The sequence below is a fragment of the Lissotriton helveticus genome, chromosome 1_2 (genome assembly GCF_964261635.1).
Source record: "Lissotriton helveticus chromosome 1_2, aLisHel1.1, whole genome shotgun sequence".
Lineage (NCBI taxonomy): Eukaryota > Metazoa > Chordata > Amphibia > Caudata > Salamandridae > Lissotriton > Lissotriton helveticus.
Window position 1 is genome coordinate 144,446,491 of NC_136058.1, and position 22,113 is coordinate 144,468,603.

The 22,113-nt window shown below is 50.5% G+C and overlaps 1 protein-coding gene across 4 annotated transcripts in view; it reads left to right on the forward strand.

Annotated features, from left to right (window-relative positions):
* USP24 (ubiquitin specific peptidase 24) overlaps positions 1-22,113 on the forward strand; it is a 2,099,319-nt gene that overhangs the window by 1,492,212 nt on the left and 584,994 nt on the right. For all 4 annotated transcript variants that reach the window (XM_078670143.1, XM_078670156.1, XM_078670149.1 and 1 more), the window contains exon 54: positions 3,657-3,770. In XM_078670143.1, the coding sequence (XP_078526269.1) occupies positions 3,657-3,770 (114 nt within the window). The remainder of the gene's footprint in view (positions 1-3,656; positions 3,771-22,113) is intronic.

Here is a 22,113-nt window from a genome sequence, read left to right on the forward strand (position 1 = left end):
CTGTGTCCGAGGCTGCCCCGGCGTCTCCCCCGGCGCCGAACAGCGATGATTTCCTGCTTCAGATTGCGGATTCTATGACGCCAGGCCGACGGCAGGTCGTTGACTTGTCTTCAGATGCCTCCTCTTCTCCAGAGGTCCAGCGTTTGCTGGTGTCTTCTTCGCCGGAGACAGGCCGCCGCATCGTGGCTTTTTCACCGACGTCGTCGAAGGGCGGCTCCTCGCCGCCTCCCCGGCCGCGGTCTTCGACAGAGGAGCCGCAGGTTCCCCACTCCTCGGTCCCCCTTCTTTCCGAACCTGGCCCTTCCCTCCTCCGGTTTGCTTGGGGCATGGCCGTCTTAGCTTATAGCCGTCACCTAACGAGGAGCTGCTTTCCCCTCCGCGGGGCCCTAGGGAGGTGGGTGCGGCTTTCGCTCGCACTATTTCCACGGCTGTGGGAATTTTGTGCATGGGTGACCCAGCTACCCATTTCCCCGCGGATCAACTTCTGGAGGTTCTCCATCAGGGTTCTGGTGGCAGGGAGCTGTTGATTCCCTTCGAGGGTTCACTCCATTCTTCACTCTTGGGGCCACACCTTCTGCACCGCCATCATCCGGTGCTACGTGATCAGGTGTGCCTTTCCCTTCACCCCTCTACCAGAAGCCCCCTTTTGCAGACTGCCTTTCCTTCTCTGCCCCCGCTGTTGTCTCCCCCATCGCGGGAGGCCTGCTGGCTGGACTCCTGGGGGGCGCAATATGTGTGCCTCGACAAGTGCGGCTCTGCGGGCCCTTAACACGTTGTGTGTTTTGGCTCGGGCCACTTCTTGTTTGTGGGACTCGGCGGAGTCCCTTATGTCTACTGCTTCACAGGAGGGTGTCTGTGTTGATTTGAGACACCATGTGTTGGATGGCCGGGAGCTGGCGGCGTTTATTCTTCGCTCCGCTTTGGACATCTCGGAGGTGCTGGGTCGTGCCATGGCTTCTTCGGTTGCCCTTCGTCGCCATGCCTGGCTTCGGGACAATGTGTTCCCGGATAACGTTTGAGAACGGTTGGTGGACCTTCCCTTTAATGGTGCTCTTTTGTTCCATGCCCCCGTGGACTCTGCCATCCAGAGGTTCTTGGCGGGGCTTCGACAACCTCCTCCTCCTCCTCCTCCTCCTCCTCCTCCCCCTCCCCCTCAGTGACCTGCGAGTTGATCTGGTTCATGGAGGTGTTCTTCCCTTGGGGCGGGTCGCCCCGGTTTTCTGTTCTGTGTGTTTCATGGCCAGTCGAATCCTCCTTGTTGGGACTGTGGTTCTGTTGGCTGCTGGCCAGCCCTTCTTGACTGTTTGTTTTTGCCTTGGGTTTTCTGCACCATGCTGGCCCTGGAATTGGGCCTTCTGTGTTTTTCCTCTCTGGCTGCTTGGTAAGCCTTCTGCTGAGTTTTTGCCACAGGTCTTTTCTGTTGTCCTCTGCTGTGGAAGCTTTTTCCTAAGAGGTTCCCTTGTCTTGGGACGTGACCTGCCCTAGGTGGGGTAATGGTGGCTGTTATATAGCCCTGTTATGTGCTGGGGAGCTGCAGTCGCCTGTGGACTTCTGCTCTCCGTGGCGTTTAGTATATTGCAGATGCAATCTTCTTGCTGATGTCTTGGACTAGCTTAAGTTCCGCCCCAGGGTGTTCTTCTCTGGGGTTTCTGCGCTGTTTTGCCTGGTCTAGCCTGCTGTCCGTGGCCTGGCGTTATGGTCCTGTCCCGTCCCACGTCTTTTTGGGCCGTGTGTGCGGTCTCCTCATTGGGGCGTGTCCGGACTCTTCTTCGCCTTCCTGCTCTCTGTCTTCCGCTGGAGTCTGGCCTGCTCTCTGTGCTTCGTTCTGTGGTGTCCTCGGCGTCTGGCAAACCTTGCCGGTGCTGGCCTATTGTTTTCTCTACACCGTTGTGCCTTCTTGGAGCTTTAGTGGAACTGTCATCCTGCCTTGTCCGCTTCTTCCAGTGGGCCTTGCACCCGGTTCTACCCCTTCTTCCTGTGGGAGGAGTTGGTCCCTGACGTCTTGTTCATTTCCGGGCGTAGTCCGTCCCTGCGGGCTGTTGGACGGTTCTTCCTAGTTGACCTTTAGTTACGCTTTTAGGCTTCCGCCTGTTTATCGCTGGCGGTGCCATTCTGTCTGGGATTGCCTTGTCTCTGCCTCTTCGCCTTTGAGTCTCTAGGTTCCTCTTCTCCTTCGGTGCTCCTCTTCCTGGTCTTGGCCGGAGCTTTGTTGCCTTGAATGGGCGTGATGTGCTTGGACTCCTTTCGCCTTGTCTTGCTCCTCCTGCTGGGTGAAGGACAGGCTGCCTCTTTCTTTTTTCCAAGTCCCCTTTGGGGTTGGTGGTCTTCTGCTGCGGGTGTTCCCCTTGCCTGGGGGGAGGGGCTCTTTGTCCTGTCTTGGGTCTCGGCCCCTGTTGGACCCTCTGTTATGACCCGGCGGGTAGGGTCCTCTCGCAGACCCTCCTTCCCCTTGGGTATGACTAGGGTATCTATTCTACGTGAAGTAATCTGCGGCTAGTAGTATCTATCAAATGTACGAGTTACTTACCTTCGTTAATGATGTATCTGGTAGAGACGATTCTAGCCGCAGATTCCTTCACGGCCCACCCTTCCTCCCCGTTCTGCGAGGACCTTCGGCTTAGTCTTTTGGACTTGCCCCCCTATGGGTGGCTGTGCCTTCTATGAGAACACTCTTTCCCTCTTTCTGACAAGATGTTCCTCTTGTTTAATTGTTAATTTCCTCCCCCTTTGGCACATTGGAGGATTGGTTTGTGGGTGCTTCTGTGCCCTTATGTTCTGGTGGCTCCAGGTTGGGGCCTACCTTCCACCCCACCCCTCCCATCCCTCCCTCCTCCCTTTATTACTGGGGTTCTGGGCCCTCTGCTGTCCTCTGGGTTGGGGTGTCTTGGCTGTGCCTCTGCCCTTGGTTCCTTGTGGGGGTTGTCACATTCTGTGGTGGGGCTGTCTTGGAGTGTTGTTGTTCCTTGTCTGTCCCTGACTGGTTCCCCACTCGTTTTTGGTTGGGGTTGTAGTCCTGCCACATGTTATCATGACATTTTTACATGTGTCCTTTGTCTCCGGGGGGGGGCTATCTCTGTACTGCAGGGTTGCTGCTCAGGGCTAGGCTCTGCTCTTTATTCTGTCCCTGCCTTTGGGTACTGCAGTGCCTGGCACTGCTCTTTATGGTGGTGTTCCTCATTATTCCTTTTCTGTTTTTACCACACTGTTCCTATACTCTCACTGTTTGTGATCTCGCTGATGTCACATACGCAGTCAACGCCTAGGTGGAGTTGCGTGATACCGTCCCCCCAGTGCGCAGGGATGCTGGCAAAAGAAAATAATCCGGATCTAGTCTCACGCCTGGGGATAATTTTACGTGAAGGAATCTGCGGCTAGAATTTTCTCTACCAGATACATTGTTACCAAAGGTAAGTAACTCTAACATCAAGCTGCAAGAAGCATTTTCCTGGAGGTAGCCAGCTGACCAGTGGCAACTGGACCTGGACTTTACCCTGCTTTTGGTTTCTGCCTGACACCCTGTAAGTCTCCAAGTGCTTCCCCTGAGGTCATGGAGACCCTAGAATCATACATCTGTGGTTGATTCATCACATGCTTGATTTTCAATAAAAATGCCATACTTTAATCTCCCATTGCTTTTAACTCTTTTTTTATTCCAGGCTTGACACTGAAGAATGGATTGCTACCATTGAAGCATTACTGTGTAAAAGTTTTGAAGCTTGTCAGTGGCTGGTGGAATATTTTATTGAATCGGAGGGGAGAGAACTTGTCAAGTAAGTGTTTTATATTCTATTTCAGAAGTACTTCCTAATTTTGCAATATGTGTTTATATTCCATTTCAGAAGTACCTCTTAACTTTGCAGATAATGTGCATCTTGTATGTCACATAATGATAGTTATATCCTGTATCTTATATTGATTTTGTTAGGAGTAGATTCACAGAATTACCGTTTCACCACATTCTAATTAGCTATTGTGGTTCACAGTAGGGCAAGTGTATAGCACTTGCATGTGGGAACCGCTCAGCAGTGTGTGATGGTGCTATGATATTCATCCAGCAAAACATTTGTAATGAATACTCGGTCAAGTAGATGTCTTATCTTCAAAAATGTTTTAAGATATCAGATTGGAGCCGGACATTTTTAGTTCTGATATCTAGGACCCAGAGTAACTTCCATAGCAAAGCTACCTGTATTTACTCAGTGCAAGTATCACTTGATTAATTTAGAGGTTTGTACCAGAGATGTCAGATTGATTTTTATGTGCAACAGATTTTATTGTCAAGACTGCATTTAAGCACTGTAGGGATTGTAGGCACCACATATCTGTTGTTGGCCCTAACAAGTGTTGAATGTAGTGTTTGAGCTGAAACGAAGTTGGCAGGGAATGCCCAGACGTGGGTCCTTTGCTCACTTTGCCACTGGATTAAAGATAGCCTGGCTGATGAGGGTTATGAACCCGAAAAAGGTCCCAGGATGCTTGTTTCTGGTCCAGGGAAGAAATGGCTTGGCAGTTCGGGCTGGACTGTTCCCATGAGGCACAGGGTCAGACTGATTTGCATATGGCCATGTCTGAACTGGGGTGGTGGAGTGAGCTAAAGAATGATGATGGATTAAACCCAGATCAGTTGACTGGGGGTGAGTGTTTGATTTGCTCTAACGCTTCGTCCATCATCCTCTTTGGTATCGCTATGATATTCATCCAGCAAAACATTTGTAATGTAGAATACTCAGTCAAGTAGATTTCTTGTCTTAAGAAATGTTTTAAGATATCAGATTGGAGCCGGAGATTTTTAGTTCTGATATCTAGGACCCAGAGTAATTTCCATAGCAAAGCTACCTGTATTTACTCAGTGCAAGTATCACTCTTGATTCATTTAGAGGCTTTTACCCGAGATGTCACATTGATTTTTATGTGCCACAGATTTTAATGTCAAGACTGCATTTAAGCACTGTAGGGATTTTAGGCACAACATATCTGCTGTTGGCCCTAACAAGTGTTGAATGTAGTGTTTGAGCTCAAACCATGTCTTTAGGGTCTCTGAGTTTGCACCATAAAGTTTATTAGGGAATAGGCGGCTAAAGTCAGCTCTACACCAATCACAGTTTAAATGTGGGTCTTGTTGCGGCTCTTCTCAGTGGAGCCACCACAGCAGTGCAGGTGCAGTTTTTGTCCCCATTACGCCAGTGAGAACATGATATGCCATTCATAAGTTTTCACTGTCCGAAAAAGTTGAGGAAGGGTTCCCAATCAAAGACCTTTTTGTCTTTACATTTACTGTCAGTCTTTAACTCTTCTTTCACTAAACATACAAGAGAAGATAAAGGTAAGATTCCCTTGTACAATTATTTCCCAGTTTGAGGACTTTTCTTGAATCGCAATCACTTCCCTATGAGCAGATCTTTCTCACTCCTTTTGCTCTGCATAGTGGCCCTCTACTTAAAGGTTACCATTGTCTATGCTGTCTGCTTTTTCAAGCTGTTGCCTGTCTCTGTCCCTGCTAAGCCTAAAGCTGTGATCCATTTTGTCAGAGTAAACTAAGCAATGAGGATATCCACGGCTACATTTCTTAGTAGGTTTATCCAATTTTGAGTCTGTTTTTTTCTTGAACTTTATGAACAGTTCTGACATGGATAAGTACTCTGAATCAGACTTTATGCTTGTACCTTACCTAACATTATAACTGGACCTTCAGAATGCAAACCAAAATGCCCCTTTGAAACCATGTTATGGACGAGTTGGTTACTTTTTTCTGTTGTTTACACCAAGTGAAAAAGCCAGCTGAGACTATAGACACTGATTTATGTGCTACTGACAGTTGGGACATAATAAAGGAGCTCTCCTGTCTGCATGTATATTTGTATGTGTAGGTATTTTAGTTGTATGTATGATCCAGAGGATGTGGGGGAGGGGGTGGTCATTTTAGAAATATCCAGCATAGCTTTAATAGCCAGCCTTCAGTGAAGAGAAATCTACCACAGAACACAAGGGAACATGCTGTTGGAGTTTCTCTATAATGGGAAGGTACTCCAAAGATGATTCTAACCCCTTCGGTGACTGAGTGTGGAACTGGTGATGACAATGTTCTGTTACTGGTCCCCATTGTCTCCTATCTGAAGAGAACAGTACACCCTTCCTGTAATTCAGAGAATTTAACTTACCATTCGATATGTAAGACCTTGACCCCTTCTCTTTAAGAACTCAGTCTGCAGTTTGGTCTCTCACTCATTTACGTATTAGATGCAAATTTATGCATACTTGTCACACAAAGCAGGATTGTGCCACTCCCATAAACATGACCTAGAAGTAGATCGAGACTGAAATACCCACATCTGCATCTGACATTTTGTACAGGGTTTGAAGCTCTATGCTTTCAAGGAGGTCATGTCTTTCTTCAAAGATTGGAGGGTTTTGTGGACAAAAAAGTTAGGCAAAACCAATGAAAAATGATTAGAAAATATTAGAAATAACTTGTGTTCTGGATTCCTGCTTATGTGGAATGGTAAAGGAGTATCTGCTTTTTCTGATGTATATTTTTAACTGGAGATTGCTAATCTTTTTTTAAAAAACCTTTATTGTTTTTTCAAACAAAAAGCAGGCAACAAATTAGCACAGTCAACAAACTATCATATGAGTATTAATAACAGTACAGTTAGAAGCCCATCATCATTCTATTTACCCACATTATGCTGTCCATTATGGTAGTGCTAGAATTTAACAGTAAGCAGAGTGCACCAGAACAACCATCTGCTTTACTCATCATGCACTGCACTCCCCTGTCAGACAAAGACGTACTACTCTCAGTACTTTCAGTGTCAGACATACTAAATGTCCCCTACAAATCTGTCACAAAACATTCTCCATATCTGTCTGAAATTTGTCATCCGTTTGCATCCGTCAGCTCCTCAGCCAGAGATCACTGCGAGACATCCTGGACCTACTCCCTGGTTTACTGCAGGAGACCATACTCCCCTCCACCAGGCCAATACTAATGTTAACCGCAAGATGCAGTAAGTCATTTTGCGTTTCTTGGCAATATTCCCCAAGAAACAGTTCTGCAAAATCAAATCTCATATCAGAGCTGTGGTGCTTTGCAATCTGCCCACCTCAACCAACGAACAGACCCCCACCACCACGCAGTCCCACACTAGGTGCATAAAATCTGCTGCTGCATAACCACAATGAGGGCTGGCAGACGATCATCCTGACTCATACCTATGGATTTTTGTAGAGGTCCCAAAAGTGTGATGTAGAAAATTGAAGTGGATCAGCCTAAACCAGGCGTTACCAGACACAAATTTCAATAGTGCGCAGACCCAGATCCACTCTTCCACCTCCTCCTCCTCGGGAGCGCCTAGATCCGCTTCCCAGGCCTGCCGTGCCCGCAGCTGCCCGTGTATTCCGACCGCCTGCACTTCTTTATACTTCAGGAAAACAAGATGATATTGTAAAAACTAACCTGTACCCAGTCCAAATTGCTACTGTGCCTCCTCATATGAGAGTATGGCATCACTGAAATCCACTCCCCTCAAACCCCCCCTCCCCCAGACCCGCAGCTCACAGCCCCCTTCATGCCGTGCCTGAAACGACATGGCACCCTACCCCTACCCCTACCCCTGACGGAACAAGGCCAGCACCCAGTACAATAGTTTCCTGTGAAAGGCGGCCCTTTTGAGCACCACTGTGACCACCCTCCGCCAGATAGCAGCGTTCTGATGCACTATGTAAGGAGCCCCATTCGGCGTGCCTGAGCCCGCCTTCAACATCTCCAGTAGTTCATCATCCTCCACCATCTCCGCCAGAAGAGCTTTTTGCCAATAGGTCTCCTCAACCAACCAGTAAGCTGCATGTGGCAGGTGGGATGCCAAATAATAAAATTACAGGTTCGGGGCTCCCAGCCCCCATCCTCATGCCCCTCATTAATGTTGTACGAGCCACTTTACTTCTCTTCCCCACCCATAGGAGCAAGGTGAGAAGCACGTTTAACCTCCAGAAATCTCTGGCTCGCTGGGAGCCCCACGAGATCTAAATGGGATTCAGACATTGAGGTAGCAGCATAATTTTAGCTACCGCGATTCTGTCCATGGGAGACAGCAACAAAGTGCTCCAGAACTACACTGAACCCTGCAGGGAGTCCAGTATACTCTCAAAATGATAACGCATTTGCTCTTCATTGTGTGTGCCGCCTTCACTACGGGGTACTGGAAATGGTCTAGGTCCCACCGCAACCCCAGGTCTGGGAGCAACTCCACAGTGACCCCCCACCAGTGCTGTCAAAGAGAGTAACAGCGACTTCGCCCTATGGAGCCTAAAAACGAAGTCCTCCAACAGCTGCAGTAATATTGACAATAATTCTCTCGGGGGGGGGGGGGGCGCAAATAGAAAAGGGCATCATCGGCATACCACGTGTCTACTCCTCCCTAGTTCAATACCCCAATTATGCATAACTCATTGGATCTAAATGGTCAATGACTCTACCACCAAGGCAAACAACTGGGGTGACAATGCACAGCCCTGTCTATTTCCACGTTCTGTGTCCCCCAGGGCTGCCCCACCCTCACCCGCGCTCCCAGGTTAGTGTAAATCAGTCATAACCGGGCTTCAAACGATGGTCCGAACGCCGTAGCCTGCATGACTCCCACGACATACACTTAGTCCACTGTTTCGAATGCCTTTTCTATATCAATGGAAGCCAATGCCTTCTCCTCTCCAGCACCTTCCACTTCATGTAAAGTGTGCTTCAACTAACGCAGATTCATGATTGTGCTGCAGCCAGGCATGAAGCCACACTGATCAGGATGAACCATCCCACACATTGCTGGGTACAATCGATGGGCCAGCAATTTACATAAATTCTTGACATCAGTGTTGATCGTTAGCTGCCTGCCCCTCCCCCAACTTGGCCCCTTGACTTGGAAATCATACAAATTAGCTTTTACCTCATGCTAGGTGAGAGCTCTCTGTACTCGTCGGCCTCCACAGCTCTTCCAGCTTGATGTCTGCCTCAAGCTCCCCTACTAATATCTCTCCCACCTTGGAGACATCTAAGGGTTTCCAGATAAACCTGCACCCGATCCAGCGAGCTGCAAATGCCAGCACAGGTGTCACTGAAAGATTGTCACAATCGCCTGCTACATCATCACCAGCATAAACTTGCGTAAACCAGCATAAACCTGACCCAGAGTTCCTAGTTTTACCAAAAACAAGATGGTGAAACCCTTCTTTGAGTGTCCGCGTCATGTGGCCCACAGTGGCGGTGTATCTGATAGAGACTACTAGCAGCAGATTTCTTCACGTAGAATTATCCTCAGGCGGGAGACAGGATCCGGAAACTTTTTGCCACAACATCCCTTCGTGCCGGAGGCGGGGCGGCACCACGCGACTCCACGCGACTCCGCCAAGGCGTCATCCGCGTACGTGACGTCAGCGAGGTCCCGTAAGCCCCAACCCCCTGCGCGCCTACGTCAGTTTTTTCCAACGCGGATCTGGTCTTTGCTACGGGCCTGTTTGGGGCCCCTTTTTCTCATCATTGTCTCTTCTTTTGGAACAGTGTGCAAATGTCTTTGGGCTACAAGACTTGCACGTCGTGTGGGCGTCTTATGTCGGCGACGGACCCTCACCTCATTTGTATATGGTTTTTAGGGGAGGACCACAGCACCACTGATTGTTAGGTGTGCCAGCAGTTGAAGCCGAAGTTGCGGCGGGAGCGCCGGATGAGACTGCTCTCGACGCGTCTCACCAGGTCGGCTTCCTCCACTTGATCAGCCTCTGCAGACTGCTTCAGATACGGCCGTGTTCGACGTCCTCCCCCTTCTCCGATGTTGCGTGAGCGTCTCTCCCTGGTGGGTAAGTGTCGCAGTTTGTCCCCGGGGGCTGGTGTCGGGCCTGCCGGGGGCATGGACTCTCCGCGGGTGATGCGGGACCGCGTGTCGTCCGATCCACCGTTTCCCGGTGATGGGGCGTCGAGAGTCCAGATGGAGAAATACGCGACGGCTTTATAGGCCTCGCTGGCGTCTCCTCCTCCTTCCCCTTCTGGGGCGTCAGCAGATACCTTGCCTTGCGTGGGGCCCTCCGCGGCGCCGGCGCCAACTGGCTCGGATCCAGGCTTGGAGGATGTGGTGCTGTTGGGGTGCGGCCCCTCGGGGTCCCTCCTTCAGACCGCGGCGCCTCTGCCTCGCCGCAAACTCTCGGGGGAGTCCCTGTGGTGTCGCGGAAGGTCGCCGGGGCCCTCTGGACAGGTGAGAGCCTCGTCCACGACTGAGCGGATGCCGTCACCGTGCCAGCGCCTGCTGCTCCGGGCGGCGCCAGAGGGGTCGGTGACCTCTCCTTGTCCCGCTCTGGGTCGAGCCTGTGTGGGCACCCCTCGTCCCTCTCCGGAGACAGCTGCCTGGTCGAAGGGCGAGTCGGCAGTTGAATCGACCCTGGCACCGCCGCATGGGTCGCCGGGCCACCTCCGCCACATTCTGGGCCGAGGCTGGCGGAGGACTTCGTGTCACTCCCCCGGTCCCTCTCGTTCCTCCAAGTAGGCGGCTGCCTCGCCGGAGGTCGAGTCGGCGTTGTTCTGGCAGCGCTCCTTGGCCAGTTCGGCTCCGGCTCCACTCCGGTCCCTGGCGCGGTGTGACTTGGAGGAGCCCTATCTGTCGTTACCCTCGGCGCCGGATGGTGTTGATATCCTGCCTCAGGCGGCGGACTCTACGGCTACACACAGAGGTCGTGCCTTGGATTCGTCTTATGACGCTCTCTATTTTCCGGAGGCTGGCTGCATATTGGTGTCCTCCCCGGAGACTGACCGCCGTGTGGTTTCTTTTTCACCTGCGTCGTCGAAGGGTTGCTCCCCGCCATTTCTAAGGCCGAGGTGTTCGTCAAAGGAGCGGCAGGACCCCCATACTTCCGTTCCTGCTGACTTCCACGTCTGGCCTTTTCCCATCTCGCTTGGCTTCGGGGACGACCGCCTTAGTTTGCAGCCGTTGCCCACGGAGGAGCTGCTTTCTCCACCGCGGGGCCCTACAGAGGCGGGTGCGGCCTTCGCTCATGCGGTGTCCACGGCTGTGGGCATCCTGCGCATGAGTCCTGATTGCTCATTTCCAGGTGGACCTTCTCTTGGAGGTTCTCCACCAGGGCTCTGGTGGGAGGGAAATCTTGCTTCCCTTTAAGGGTTTGCTCCTTTCTTTCCTGATGGGGGCTTGGAGGTGCCCGCCTCAGGGAATCCGGTGTCACAACACCTTCTGCACTGGCACCTTCCCGCACCGCGTGACCTGGCGTGTCTTTCCCTCCACCCCTCTGCCGCCAGTCCACTTTTGCGGACTGCTTTTCCCTCCCTGCCCCCACTGTTGACTCCGCCGTCCCGGGAGCTGGCGGTGTTTATCCTCCGCTCCGGTCTGGACATCTTGGAGGTGCTGGGCCAGAATATAGCTTCCTCAGTCGCCCTCTGTTGCCATGCTTGGCTTCGGGATGGCGTGTTCCCCGAAAATATTCGGGAGCGGCTCATTGATCTTCCGTTTGATGGCAGTCTGTTGTTCCATGCCCCGGCTGACTCTGCCATCCAAAGGTTCCTGGCAGGGCTCCGTCCTCCTCTTCCTCCTCCCCCTTCCCCTCCTCCTCCCCCTTCCCCTCCTCAGTAACTGCTGACTTGAGCTGGTTCTGGACCCTCTTGGGACGGTCGCTCTTGCTGTAGAGTGTGTTTTCTGGCCATTGACTCCTCCTTGCTGCGACTTTGGCATTGTTGGCTGCTGGACGGCCCTTTGTTGACTGTGTGTGTTTTTGCTGGAGTTGTTAAACAGACTTGGCCCTGAGATTAGGCCTTCTGTTTTTTTCTTTTGGGCTGCTTGTCATGCCTTTCGCGGGGTGTTTTTCCCTGTGGCTCTTTCGTTTTCCTCTGCTGCGGAAGTTCTTCCAAAGAGGGTTACCATGTCTTGGGACTTAACATACCCTATGTGGGGTAGTGGTAGCTGTTATATAGCTAAGCTCTGCTGGGGAGTTCTGGTCGCCTTCGGGTATCTGTTCTCCATGGCGTTTCTGTATGTTTCTATTGCTTCTTGAGGTCATGTGCGCGACCCCTTGTATGGGTGTGTCCGGGCATTTCCTCTCCTTCCTACTCCTGTCCGGAGGGCTAGGATGCATCTGTGTCCTCCTTGTCAGGCGTCGCCTGTCTGGTTTTTCTGGGGCCCTGGGCTGTTCTTCTTGCTTCTGGCAGCTTATGGATATTGTTGCCATTCTGGCGGGCCTGTTGCCTCCCCTCTGGGTGGGCTCACCCTCTTTCCCTTGTTTCCTTGGGCCCTCTAGGCTTCTTCTTCTTCTTGTTCCTCTGCCTGGCCTGGCATTGGATGGAAGCTCTGTTGCCTTGGGGGTGGAGTGGGGTGCTTCGGCCTCTCCGGCCTTGCCCTTGGTTCCTCTGTTGTGAGTGTACTGTGCCTCTTTAGTCTTCCTTCTACCACCTTCATCCCTCTTGGGTTGCTGGTGTTCGACTTGTGGGGATTCGCTTGCCTGGAAGGGACGAGGTTACTTCCCTGGTCCGCAGGTCTGGTCCCCTGTGGGACACTCTGTCCTGTCCAGACTGGTGGGGTCCTTTCGCAGACCCTCCTTCCCTGTAGGTATTGCTAGGGTATCTATTCTACGTGAAGGAATCTGCGGCTAGTAGTATCTATAAGATGTACGAGTTACTTACCTTCGGTAACGATGTATCTGGTAGAGACGATTATAGCTGCAGATTCCTTCACGGCCCGCCCTTCCTCCCCGTTCTGCGGGCACGCCTGGGCTGGTCTTCGGTACTTGCCTCCCGGTTGAGGGCTCTCTCTCCTGTAAGTATATTCATTTGCTCTTGACGGTGGCTCCATCTTGTTGCTGTTTATTCCTCCTCTTTGGTTCTTTGGAAGATGGGGTTGCGGTGCTCCTGTGCCCGCTGCTCTGGCTGCTCCAGGTTGGAGAGGTTTGCCTTCAATCTCTACCCTCCCTTCCCTCCCTTCCTCTTGCTATTAGGAGTCCTGGCCCCTCCACTAACCTCTGAGTTGGGGTCCTCTGGTCGTGCCTTACCCTTGTTCCCTGGGGGGTGGTTGCCCTCTTTGCTGGGGTGGCTTGGAGGTTGGTGGTTCCTTCCTGTTGGGACTGGCTCCCCTTCCTTGTTTCGGGGTGAGAGTTGTAGACCTGCTACATGTGTCATGACTTTCAAGCAGGTTCCTTGTCTCCGGGGGAGGGGGCTGTCTATGTACTGGCAGGGTGGCTGTTCAGGGCTCTGCTCTGTTCTTCCTTCTGTCCCTGCCCTTGGACACTGCAGTCTTGCACTGTTCCTTGTGGTGTCTTCCTCTTTTTTATATACTCTTTCGCACACTGATCCCATGCTCCCACAGTTTTTTGTCTAGTGGCTCCGCGTTGTGGTGCGGAAAAGTTCTCCAAAGAAAAGTGACGTAGGAGCGCCAGGGTGGGGCTTATGTGACCTCGCTGACGTCACGTACGCGGCCGACGTCTGGGCGGAGTAGCGTGGTGCCGCCCCGCCTCAGTGCGCAGGAATGCTGTGGCAAAAAGTTTCTGGATCCAGTCTCACGCCTGGGGATAATTCTACTCTCAGTCCGGATTTCGCCCAGGTTTCTCTACAGAAACCACGCTTCTGGGCGTCACGGAGAACCTCCGGGCCCTGCTAGACAGAGTCTAGACTGCCGCGCTGATACTACTCGATCTCAGCGCGGCGTTTGATACGGTCTCGCATAAGATTGTTCTGGAATCCCTAGCCGTCATGGCCATTGGAGGTTTAGCCCTCGATTGGTTGGCTTCATTTCTAACTGATCGTACGTTCCAAATTTTCTCCCACACAGCTACCTCTAATATCTATCCCCAACCTCACTGTGTTCCCCAGGGTTCTATTCTTAGTCCTTTACTTTTTAACCGTTATGTTACTCCACTGGCCCACATCGCTGACCGCACCGCACTAACCTTGTTCACGTACGCCGACGACTTCTCTCTTTCAAAATCTGACAAGGCTTCCACCTCCCTCCTTCAGTCTGGTCTGGGGGAAATCGCAGGTGGATGAACCAAAATCTTCTCAAACTGAATGGAGGGAAGACGGAAGTCCTCGGGCACAAGCAAGACCTTTGGACCTCTAGGCACTGGCTTTCAGAGCTAGGCCCGCTCCCATCTCCATCGGAGCATGTGCGCAACCTGGGGGTGCTCGTTGACAGTGGTCTGACAATGCATTGTCAGGCTAATAAGGTCTCGTCCACCTGTTTTACCATCTTGCACTGGCTGAAGGAGATTCTATGGATGCTGCCAGCTGATACTCAGAGATCTGTGGTGAATGCCTTGGTTACCTCCCGGTTAGACTATGGGAACATTCTCTACCTGGGGGCGACCAAGGCAGTCACTCGACGCCTTCAACTTGTGCAGAATGCCGCGGCACGCCTGCTTAGTGGCTGTCGCAAAACTGATCATATTACGGGACGTCTCCGTGACCTTCACTGGTTGAAGGTGGGCAGTCGAGTGAAATTTAAGGCGCTCAGCTACATGTTTAAGATCAGGAAGAACATTGCTCCTAGTTATCTACAAACACTTGTAAACATCTATTCTCCTTCTCGTTTCCTCCGTTCCTCCTCCCAAAATCTTTTTACTGTTCCTAAGTTCAGACTGTCCAGAATGGGCGGTAGGTCGTTTGCTTTTCTAGGGCCTAAGTTATGGAACTCCCTTCCTCTGGATATTAGGTCCGAGGACTGCTATGCTCGTTTTCGCAAAGCCGTTAAGACCTGGCTTTTTAATCAATAACTGAGTTTCCTCTTTTCGTCTTTCTGCTAGTTGCAATTTCTCAGCGCCGGGAAGCCCTTTCGGGTAGCTGTCGCGCTTTAAAAGCCTAATAAATAAAATAAAATAAATAATACGTGAAGGATTCTGCAGCTAGAATCGTCTCTACCAGATACATCGTTACTGGCGGTAATCAACACGTACGTTAAGAAGCTTGTTTTACCATATCTAATCATATAATGTAGGTTAAACGAAAAAGAACCACACAGTGTAGTTATAAAAATGTCAATTTATTATACATTGTTATGTGCCCCAATATACCCCAATCTAGGCAGCTATATGACCTACATTGTCCTACTCTGCCCTGTATAACGGTTCTAGCACTGACCTTTTAGCCAGTTATGTGCAGAATAAATATTGATCAGTTTCCTGGAAATTATCCTCATTTACTATGCATGAGGATTCTTGGAAAAAGTCCCTGCACATGACATACATAACAGCATGAACATACCCTGTGTAAAAGTCATGGTCATCTTCATCCTAGGGCGAAAGAACTGCTTTGCATAGTCGCAGGTATTGTTCTAGGCTCATTTGCACAATCATATTCACAAGCCATCGATTATGTAAGGAACCCTGAGGCCATCTTCATGGTATAAAAGAACCATACCAAGACTAGATCAGGAGGGGAGAAAGCTTACACGCTGACACAAGACGCTGAGGTCCTGCAGGCAGAAGCTCCAGCACGCTGTGGTCTGACATCCCTTGCGGGGTGTCAAACTCGAAACCAAGACGGGGGTCCTTCATTCTCTCCCATCAGGTAATGGGGTTGGCTCTTTCCTCGGGGATTCTTGGCTTTACACCCATAGACATGCTAGGTACACTTAGGTAGGATTAGCATTTTAGGAGTAAACCTGATTACTGTCATGTTTATATGCCTGAATATCTTCACTGTTTTAGCACCATGGTAGAACTCTACCTTTTATTTAATCTGTTGGTGCTTGTAATCTTTACATATGTTTCTAATGATTGACACAGCAAACATGTTTTACACTGGAATGGGGCTGGTTCAATAAATGCTTATTGAAAACGTCCCCACAGTTTATTCTGTGTATCTCTCTGAGAATAGGCGAGCATGAGTGACTGTGCGAAAAGTACTACACTGTTTCCACGATCCCAGAAGAATCGAGAGTTGTCATGTTCAGTGGTTGTCAGAAACTATTCGCCCCTTGGTAATTTCGTGGGCTTATAGTGGCACTGTGAGCTAGCTGGTCTATAGGCAGACATATCCTGCATGGGTGTCCAAAATCTGTCTAAACACCAATCCCTTCGTTTGTTGTCCAACAATGCGCAGATCCTACAGATTTGTAGGAACTACACAACACACTCACTAACAAATTGGTATATCTTCTACCCGGAGATTTAAACACAGTAACACACAATACTTCACTTGTAAACAGGTAAGTAAGCACAAATACACAGTGGTCTCCAGGGGGGGGCAAAACCATAGAATGCGAACTGCGACTGAAGTCGGGACTTGGACCAGAAGTCTCAGATGAGCTGGGGACACAAGGAACCACCCGAGGTAAATACCCAGAAATTCAGCGGAGACTGTGTGCAGAGTGGAAACACCGCTGCGTATTCAATCTAAGTCAATGAGAAAGTCATGGTTGCGGTTTTAAAGAAGGACCCTTCCCAGTGGACCCTGAAGATTCCCCATGGAAGTCACCCCACCCATGGATACCCCAGGAACCAGGATACCTACACCAGGGTAGCCGGTGCATAGGTGTGAAGTGACATCGAAAAACCGCAATAGACCACAATGGAGGACTTCAGGAAAGATGTCACTAGCAAGGAAGCTGGAAGAGTCTGCTGGAATCCAAGGATCGATTCTTGACGAGAAGAACCTGCAAGCAGAGTGGACAGTCTATTCCACTCAGAGGTGACCAGAAGGAACGGAAGAGCAATGGTGACCAATGACGGAAGATGCAGGAGTGATGAAGGTGACCTTGTTGCTGCTCCTGTAAGGACCAGGAAACGCTGTGGAAGATCATGGGCCGTTCACGAGCTGTCCAACTTCGGAAATCGAAAATCAGGGGGTCGGTGTCTGGCGGGAGCACCGACAAGCCTTGGCAGCAGCAAAAGACAAGGTAAATGAAATAGGTACAATGTTGGGACCAGCAAGAGTCTCGCCAATTGTAGGAGAGTCAGAGCAGGCACCAAGCAAGCAGGTGAGCCCACTGAAGCCAAAGAAGACCTCCAAGAGGACCAACAGGCTGAAGGCACAAGAGTCGCAAGAGCAGCTCACCATTGATGCAGGCCCACAGTGCAGTGGATGCAGTAAGGATGAAGACCGTGGCAGGAAGAGATGCTGCAGGTTGGAGCTTCTTGTAGCCCGAAGATCTCTGGAGTACAGAGCCAACAAGCCTTGGCATTTGCAAGTCGGCGCTGTGCACAGGGGTTCTGTTCCAGCAGTTCCATTGAGGGATAATGGCCTCAAAATTACAGAGAGGACAGGTCAGGTCTCAAGAGAGTTGCAGAACCACTACCTGTGTTGCTGAGCCTTTCGAAGTCTGTGGGTTGTCAGGAGCAGCAGACCAGTCAGCTTTGTTGTGGTGCCTGCAGATGCAAGGGAGATTACTTCAGGTGTCCTTGATGCCCACAGCCCTGGAGAGGAACCTCGAAGAAGCACAGACAATGATGAAGACTTGCAGAACAGAGACACCAGGATCAGCAGGAGTCTTCCTTGGTGCAGTCTCTGTTCCAGGTGAAGTCCAAGTTGCCCAGACGGTCAAAGTTGAAGTGGTTTCGGAATTGAATCTTGTCCCACGATGAAACTTAAGAGCCATCCACAGGTAAGCCCGTAAGTACCCTAGGGAGAGGGTTGGAAGTATGCAAGACGGGCACCAAATGTGCCCTTTAAAGCAGTCTGGTGGTGCTGGCAAGCGCCCCCACCCCAGCCTAATACACGAAGTCCTGTCTGGGAGGTGGTCACACCTCCCTGAGGCAGCAAACCTGGTGTTCTACCTTACCCTACTCAAGCTCAGCTCAGCAGCAGTAGGGCAGAATTGTGTCTGGTGTCGTCAGCAGCACTAGCATGCTGGCGGACCCTGGAAGGCTGTTGATGGGAGCACTGCGGGCTTCCCGGAGGAGCCACCTGGTGCATGTAATCAAATCTCCAACACCGGTAACTGTGTTGGGGTATGATTCCAACATGTTTGATACCAAACATGCCCAGGTTCGGCACAGCCAATATATAGTTAGCCATCTCATAATGACGCATGGCCACTATATGTATGAAAATGGCTGACCACACTTACGAAGCGTTGATAATCCATTCTGGAGTTTCTAGGTGGTGTCCTCCTCATGCAGAGAATCCTCACACTTATGACCTAGCACCCTGCCTTCAGGATTGAAAGGCCTACCTTAGGGGTGACTTATAGGTTTTAAGTGCAACTTGTATCTGTTGTGAGTGGTGCTAGCACCATCTTACACAGGCTGCCAAGGCAGGCCTGTTGTCACTGTTTGAGTGATCTCTCATAGGTGGCACAAAACATGCTGCAACCCATGGAGACCATTGGTGTACCTATGCCCTGGGTATCTTAGTACCATATACTAGGGACTTAGAAGGGTATACCAGTAGCCAATTGGTAAGGTACCGAAGTACTTGCCACTGGCCAATTTTGGAAAAAAGCACAGTGACTGGGGTCCTGATTAGCAGGATCCCAGCTATACTAGTCATAAAACAATAACACCAGCAAAAAGTGGGGGTAACCATGAAAGCAGATCCTACTTTTCTACACCCACCTACTGTGGTGCCAAATTAGTATGAAGGAAGCCTGGGCTGCATATCAGAGGCGGCAGAGGATTTGAAGCCTCTGGCATTGATATGCTAAATCACTAGCCATTCTGATGGAAGAGGTGTAAACCCCTCCTGCCAGAGCATGCATTGTTTGACCTCTGAAAGCGAGGGCTCTCCTGAGCAGGGGGTCAAAAACTTGTCTGTGATGGCAGGCTGGAAGAGTGTAGTCCGCCATCACACAAGAAGACTGGTAGTTCTCAGGGGGTACCTCTAAGGTGCCCTCTGGGTGCATGTCGTAATAAATCCAACACTGGCATCAGTGTGGATTTATTATTAATACAAAATAACATTATTTTCAGTGACGCCATTATGTAGCTGGGTAACTCGTAATGTCCAGTGCCCAGTACATATGCTTAACATGGCTTACTAATCACTTGCAATGTCGTGCAATGGAGCCAGACATCACAGGGGCATATCTGCTCATGCAGATATGTCCTCACATATAATATATTGAACCCTGCCTTAGGGCTCTAAGCCTGCTGTATTGGAGGCTTAAATATTTTATATGCAGTGTGCATGTGCGTGGCACACTGGGAGTGTGCCATGTGATGTTTTCAAAATGGTTTGAACAATTCCAAGCATCCTGTAATAGCAGGTCGCATGCAATTTTAGTGTGGTTCCCTTTGAATGGCATAATACATGCCGCAGCCCGTAGGGACCTTCTTTAGTACCCATGCTCTGGGTACCAAAGGTACCATTTACTTAGGATTTACAGGGGTGATAAAGTCCTTGCCAATTGGGTTACAATTAAGCCTTTCATTTTACGAGAAATAACTATGCCACTGGAGCCTGGTAAGCAGGCTTCAGTGCCTTGTCAGAGTTATAGAAAGTCTCATAAGCCATGCTTGAATTAGAGATCACTGAACCATTACTGCTCATGGGGCTACTCCTGCAACCGGTCGTTGTCAAGGACAAGATCTTCAAGAAAATATAGGTTGAAGAAAAAACAGAGCCCAATCTCGCCACTCCTTCTGAGAAGTTGGAATGATGTTAAGGTACCCTTAGGTTTTGTTCTCGTCCCCTGCTGAAGAGCCAATTCCATTTGTGTAGGAGAGTAGGGTCTGCTTCCTATGGTCACCCCCACTTTTTGCTGCGATTCACTGATTTTTCGACTTTAGTGTGGCTGTTGGCCTGCTAATCGGACCCGCAGCCCGGCTGTTCTCTCTCTAAATTCATACCATGTACTTTAGGTACATACCTAATTGGGTCACCTTTGTGAGCGCCTGTATAGTGTACCGTAGGTACCCAGGGTATAGGTGCACCCAAGGCCTACCAGGGGCTGCAGCATGAATTATGCCACCCCTGGCTGGCCATCCAAACTGACACCACAGGCTGATCACTCAGCTTGGGCAAGGTCGTGTAATCACCCCTTGCTTAGATATAGTATACCTATATCTAACCTTATATATAGACACATATGTACCTGTAAGTCACTCCTATGGCAGGCCTTAACAATCCTGGAGGCAGAGTGCTTGGTTTTATGTGAGATGGTGCTCTAGCATGAGCTGAGCCTGTCTGCAGCTTTGGGAACCATGTCCTTATAGCTGTTCTATGATATAGCCATACCATATACTCTTAAGTGCATTATAATCCTCGCGGTTATTGCTAACTTTGGTTTGGCTTTATCAAAACATGTCGTGTAAGTTGTCATATGCTTTGGAATGCTCCCCCCTGCCAGTTCTGGCGGCGGGGGTAGCATTCCACCCTTCTAGAGGGAGAAGACATGTAGTTACTGCTTTACCCGGTTAAAGTTAAACAGAGCCTCAGCATCACAAAATGGATGCTGCTGCCACAGACACGAGTCTGACCTCCTGCTGCTGGACGAAACTCCAGCAGGGGAGGCCTGGACAATAGGTTTCCTGCCTTGGGAGGTGCTAGCACCTCCCCAGACAGACTTTTAGTGTATTGGGGCAGGGAGGGCTGAGAAATGAAACACTGCCTGGGGCACACAAGGTGCTCCACGTATAGCCCAATTCAAACCAGTTGCTGGGGCACTCCAGCGCGAAACTGGACAAAGGGAAAGGGGTGTAACCAGCCCCTTCCCAGGTTCCACCCATAGGAAGGACCTAGCAAGTAATCCTGCCCCTTAGTTTAGTATAAAGTTATGAGCTGAGTCTAGAGGCTTTGGATTTATCCTGGAAAGAAACTCTGAAACAAAACTCTTGGACCTTCGACGTTCCACATCGACTGGAAGACTGAAGACATCTCCCTTGTGGTCAAGGAGTGACCACCCTGTGCAAACAGGCACCAACAGTAACTTGCCGGTTTGCTTTGTCGACGCTCCAGCCGGAACCCGAAGACTTAGTGACGCAGGAACTGGACTCCCAGACTTCTCTGACTCCGACCCACATCCACAGCAAAGCTGAGACCCGTGGCGGACACAAGCGACGTGGGACCGGACATCCTGGACTACCTGCTTTTTGCTACCTGTGCAGCTCCTGAGGTACCCTCGAAGTTGTGCATTGGGGTTTGAGAAGCCCCAGACCCGAGCAGCATCTGCACCGAAACTCAGCCCTTCACACTCCACGGGTGCAGCGTGGGGCCTGCGCCTGCATTTCAGCTCAACGCGTCTTCGCGTTGCTTGCCCGTTGGCAAGTTGGCCCTCTGAAGACATCCTTTTGAAACTACGCCGCTTGCCTGGTTGCTACGGACTTGCTCCAGCTTCCCTGCGAAGGAGAAGCTCCCCAGACCTTGCTGGTCTGAACTGAAGCCAATGTTCCCATCCTGGGTGGATTGCACTTACCAAGGTTTGTTGGGTCCAATCCGGATACCGACACCGCCAACAACTAGATCCGTCGCGGGACAGCTCGACTCCAGCCCTTGGTCGTCGACGACACCTCCTGGTCCTCGTGGCTGCAGAGACAAGCTTCACCTCTTCACCTGATTGCATCTCGACATCGCCTGGTTCCTTCCTGGTCACTGGCTAGTGACCCAGACTCTGTCCCCTCTGCTTTCAGGCTCTTCTCGACTCCGATCCACCCTTGGATCCACCCAGACACTTTTCTCCTGGTCGCCTGCAGCACTTTCTTGCTGCTCTCCACAGGAAACAGCGACAAAACCCGACACGAAGTTTAATAGGGTTTTCCCGTAGTCCATCCGGAAGTGTCCAAAATCTTCTACTTTGTAACTTTTACGTTCCCATTGAAACTCTATGGTAACTCGCGTGTGTGTTTAGACACTGCACACGCCTCCCGTGGGCCTCCTACTTCTTGTTCAGTGTAGCCCCAGCGATTTCCTAGGCCCTAGGCCTACTTACATTTTCTGAAGTGGTTCTTATACCACTTCTTTAGTATATGGTTCGTGAGGCCCCTAGGGCAGAATTGTATTTGTGCAACTTATAGTATGCTTATTGAGTAACTTGTGCTGTATCTCGAACTCTGACCTCATAGAGAGTGCAGAGGGGTTGTGTTAGTAATAAATACATATATATTTGATATATACCTTGTGTGGTGTCCTTTCATTTGGTATTCAAGGGATTATATATGGTAAAATAGCTGGCTTCACATGCTCTCTGAAGTTTTAGCCTAAGACTGCTT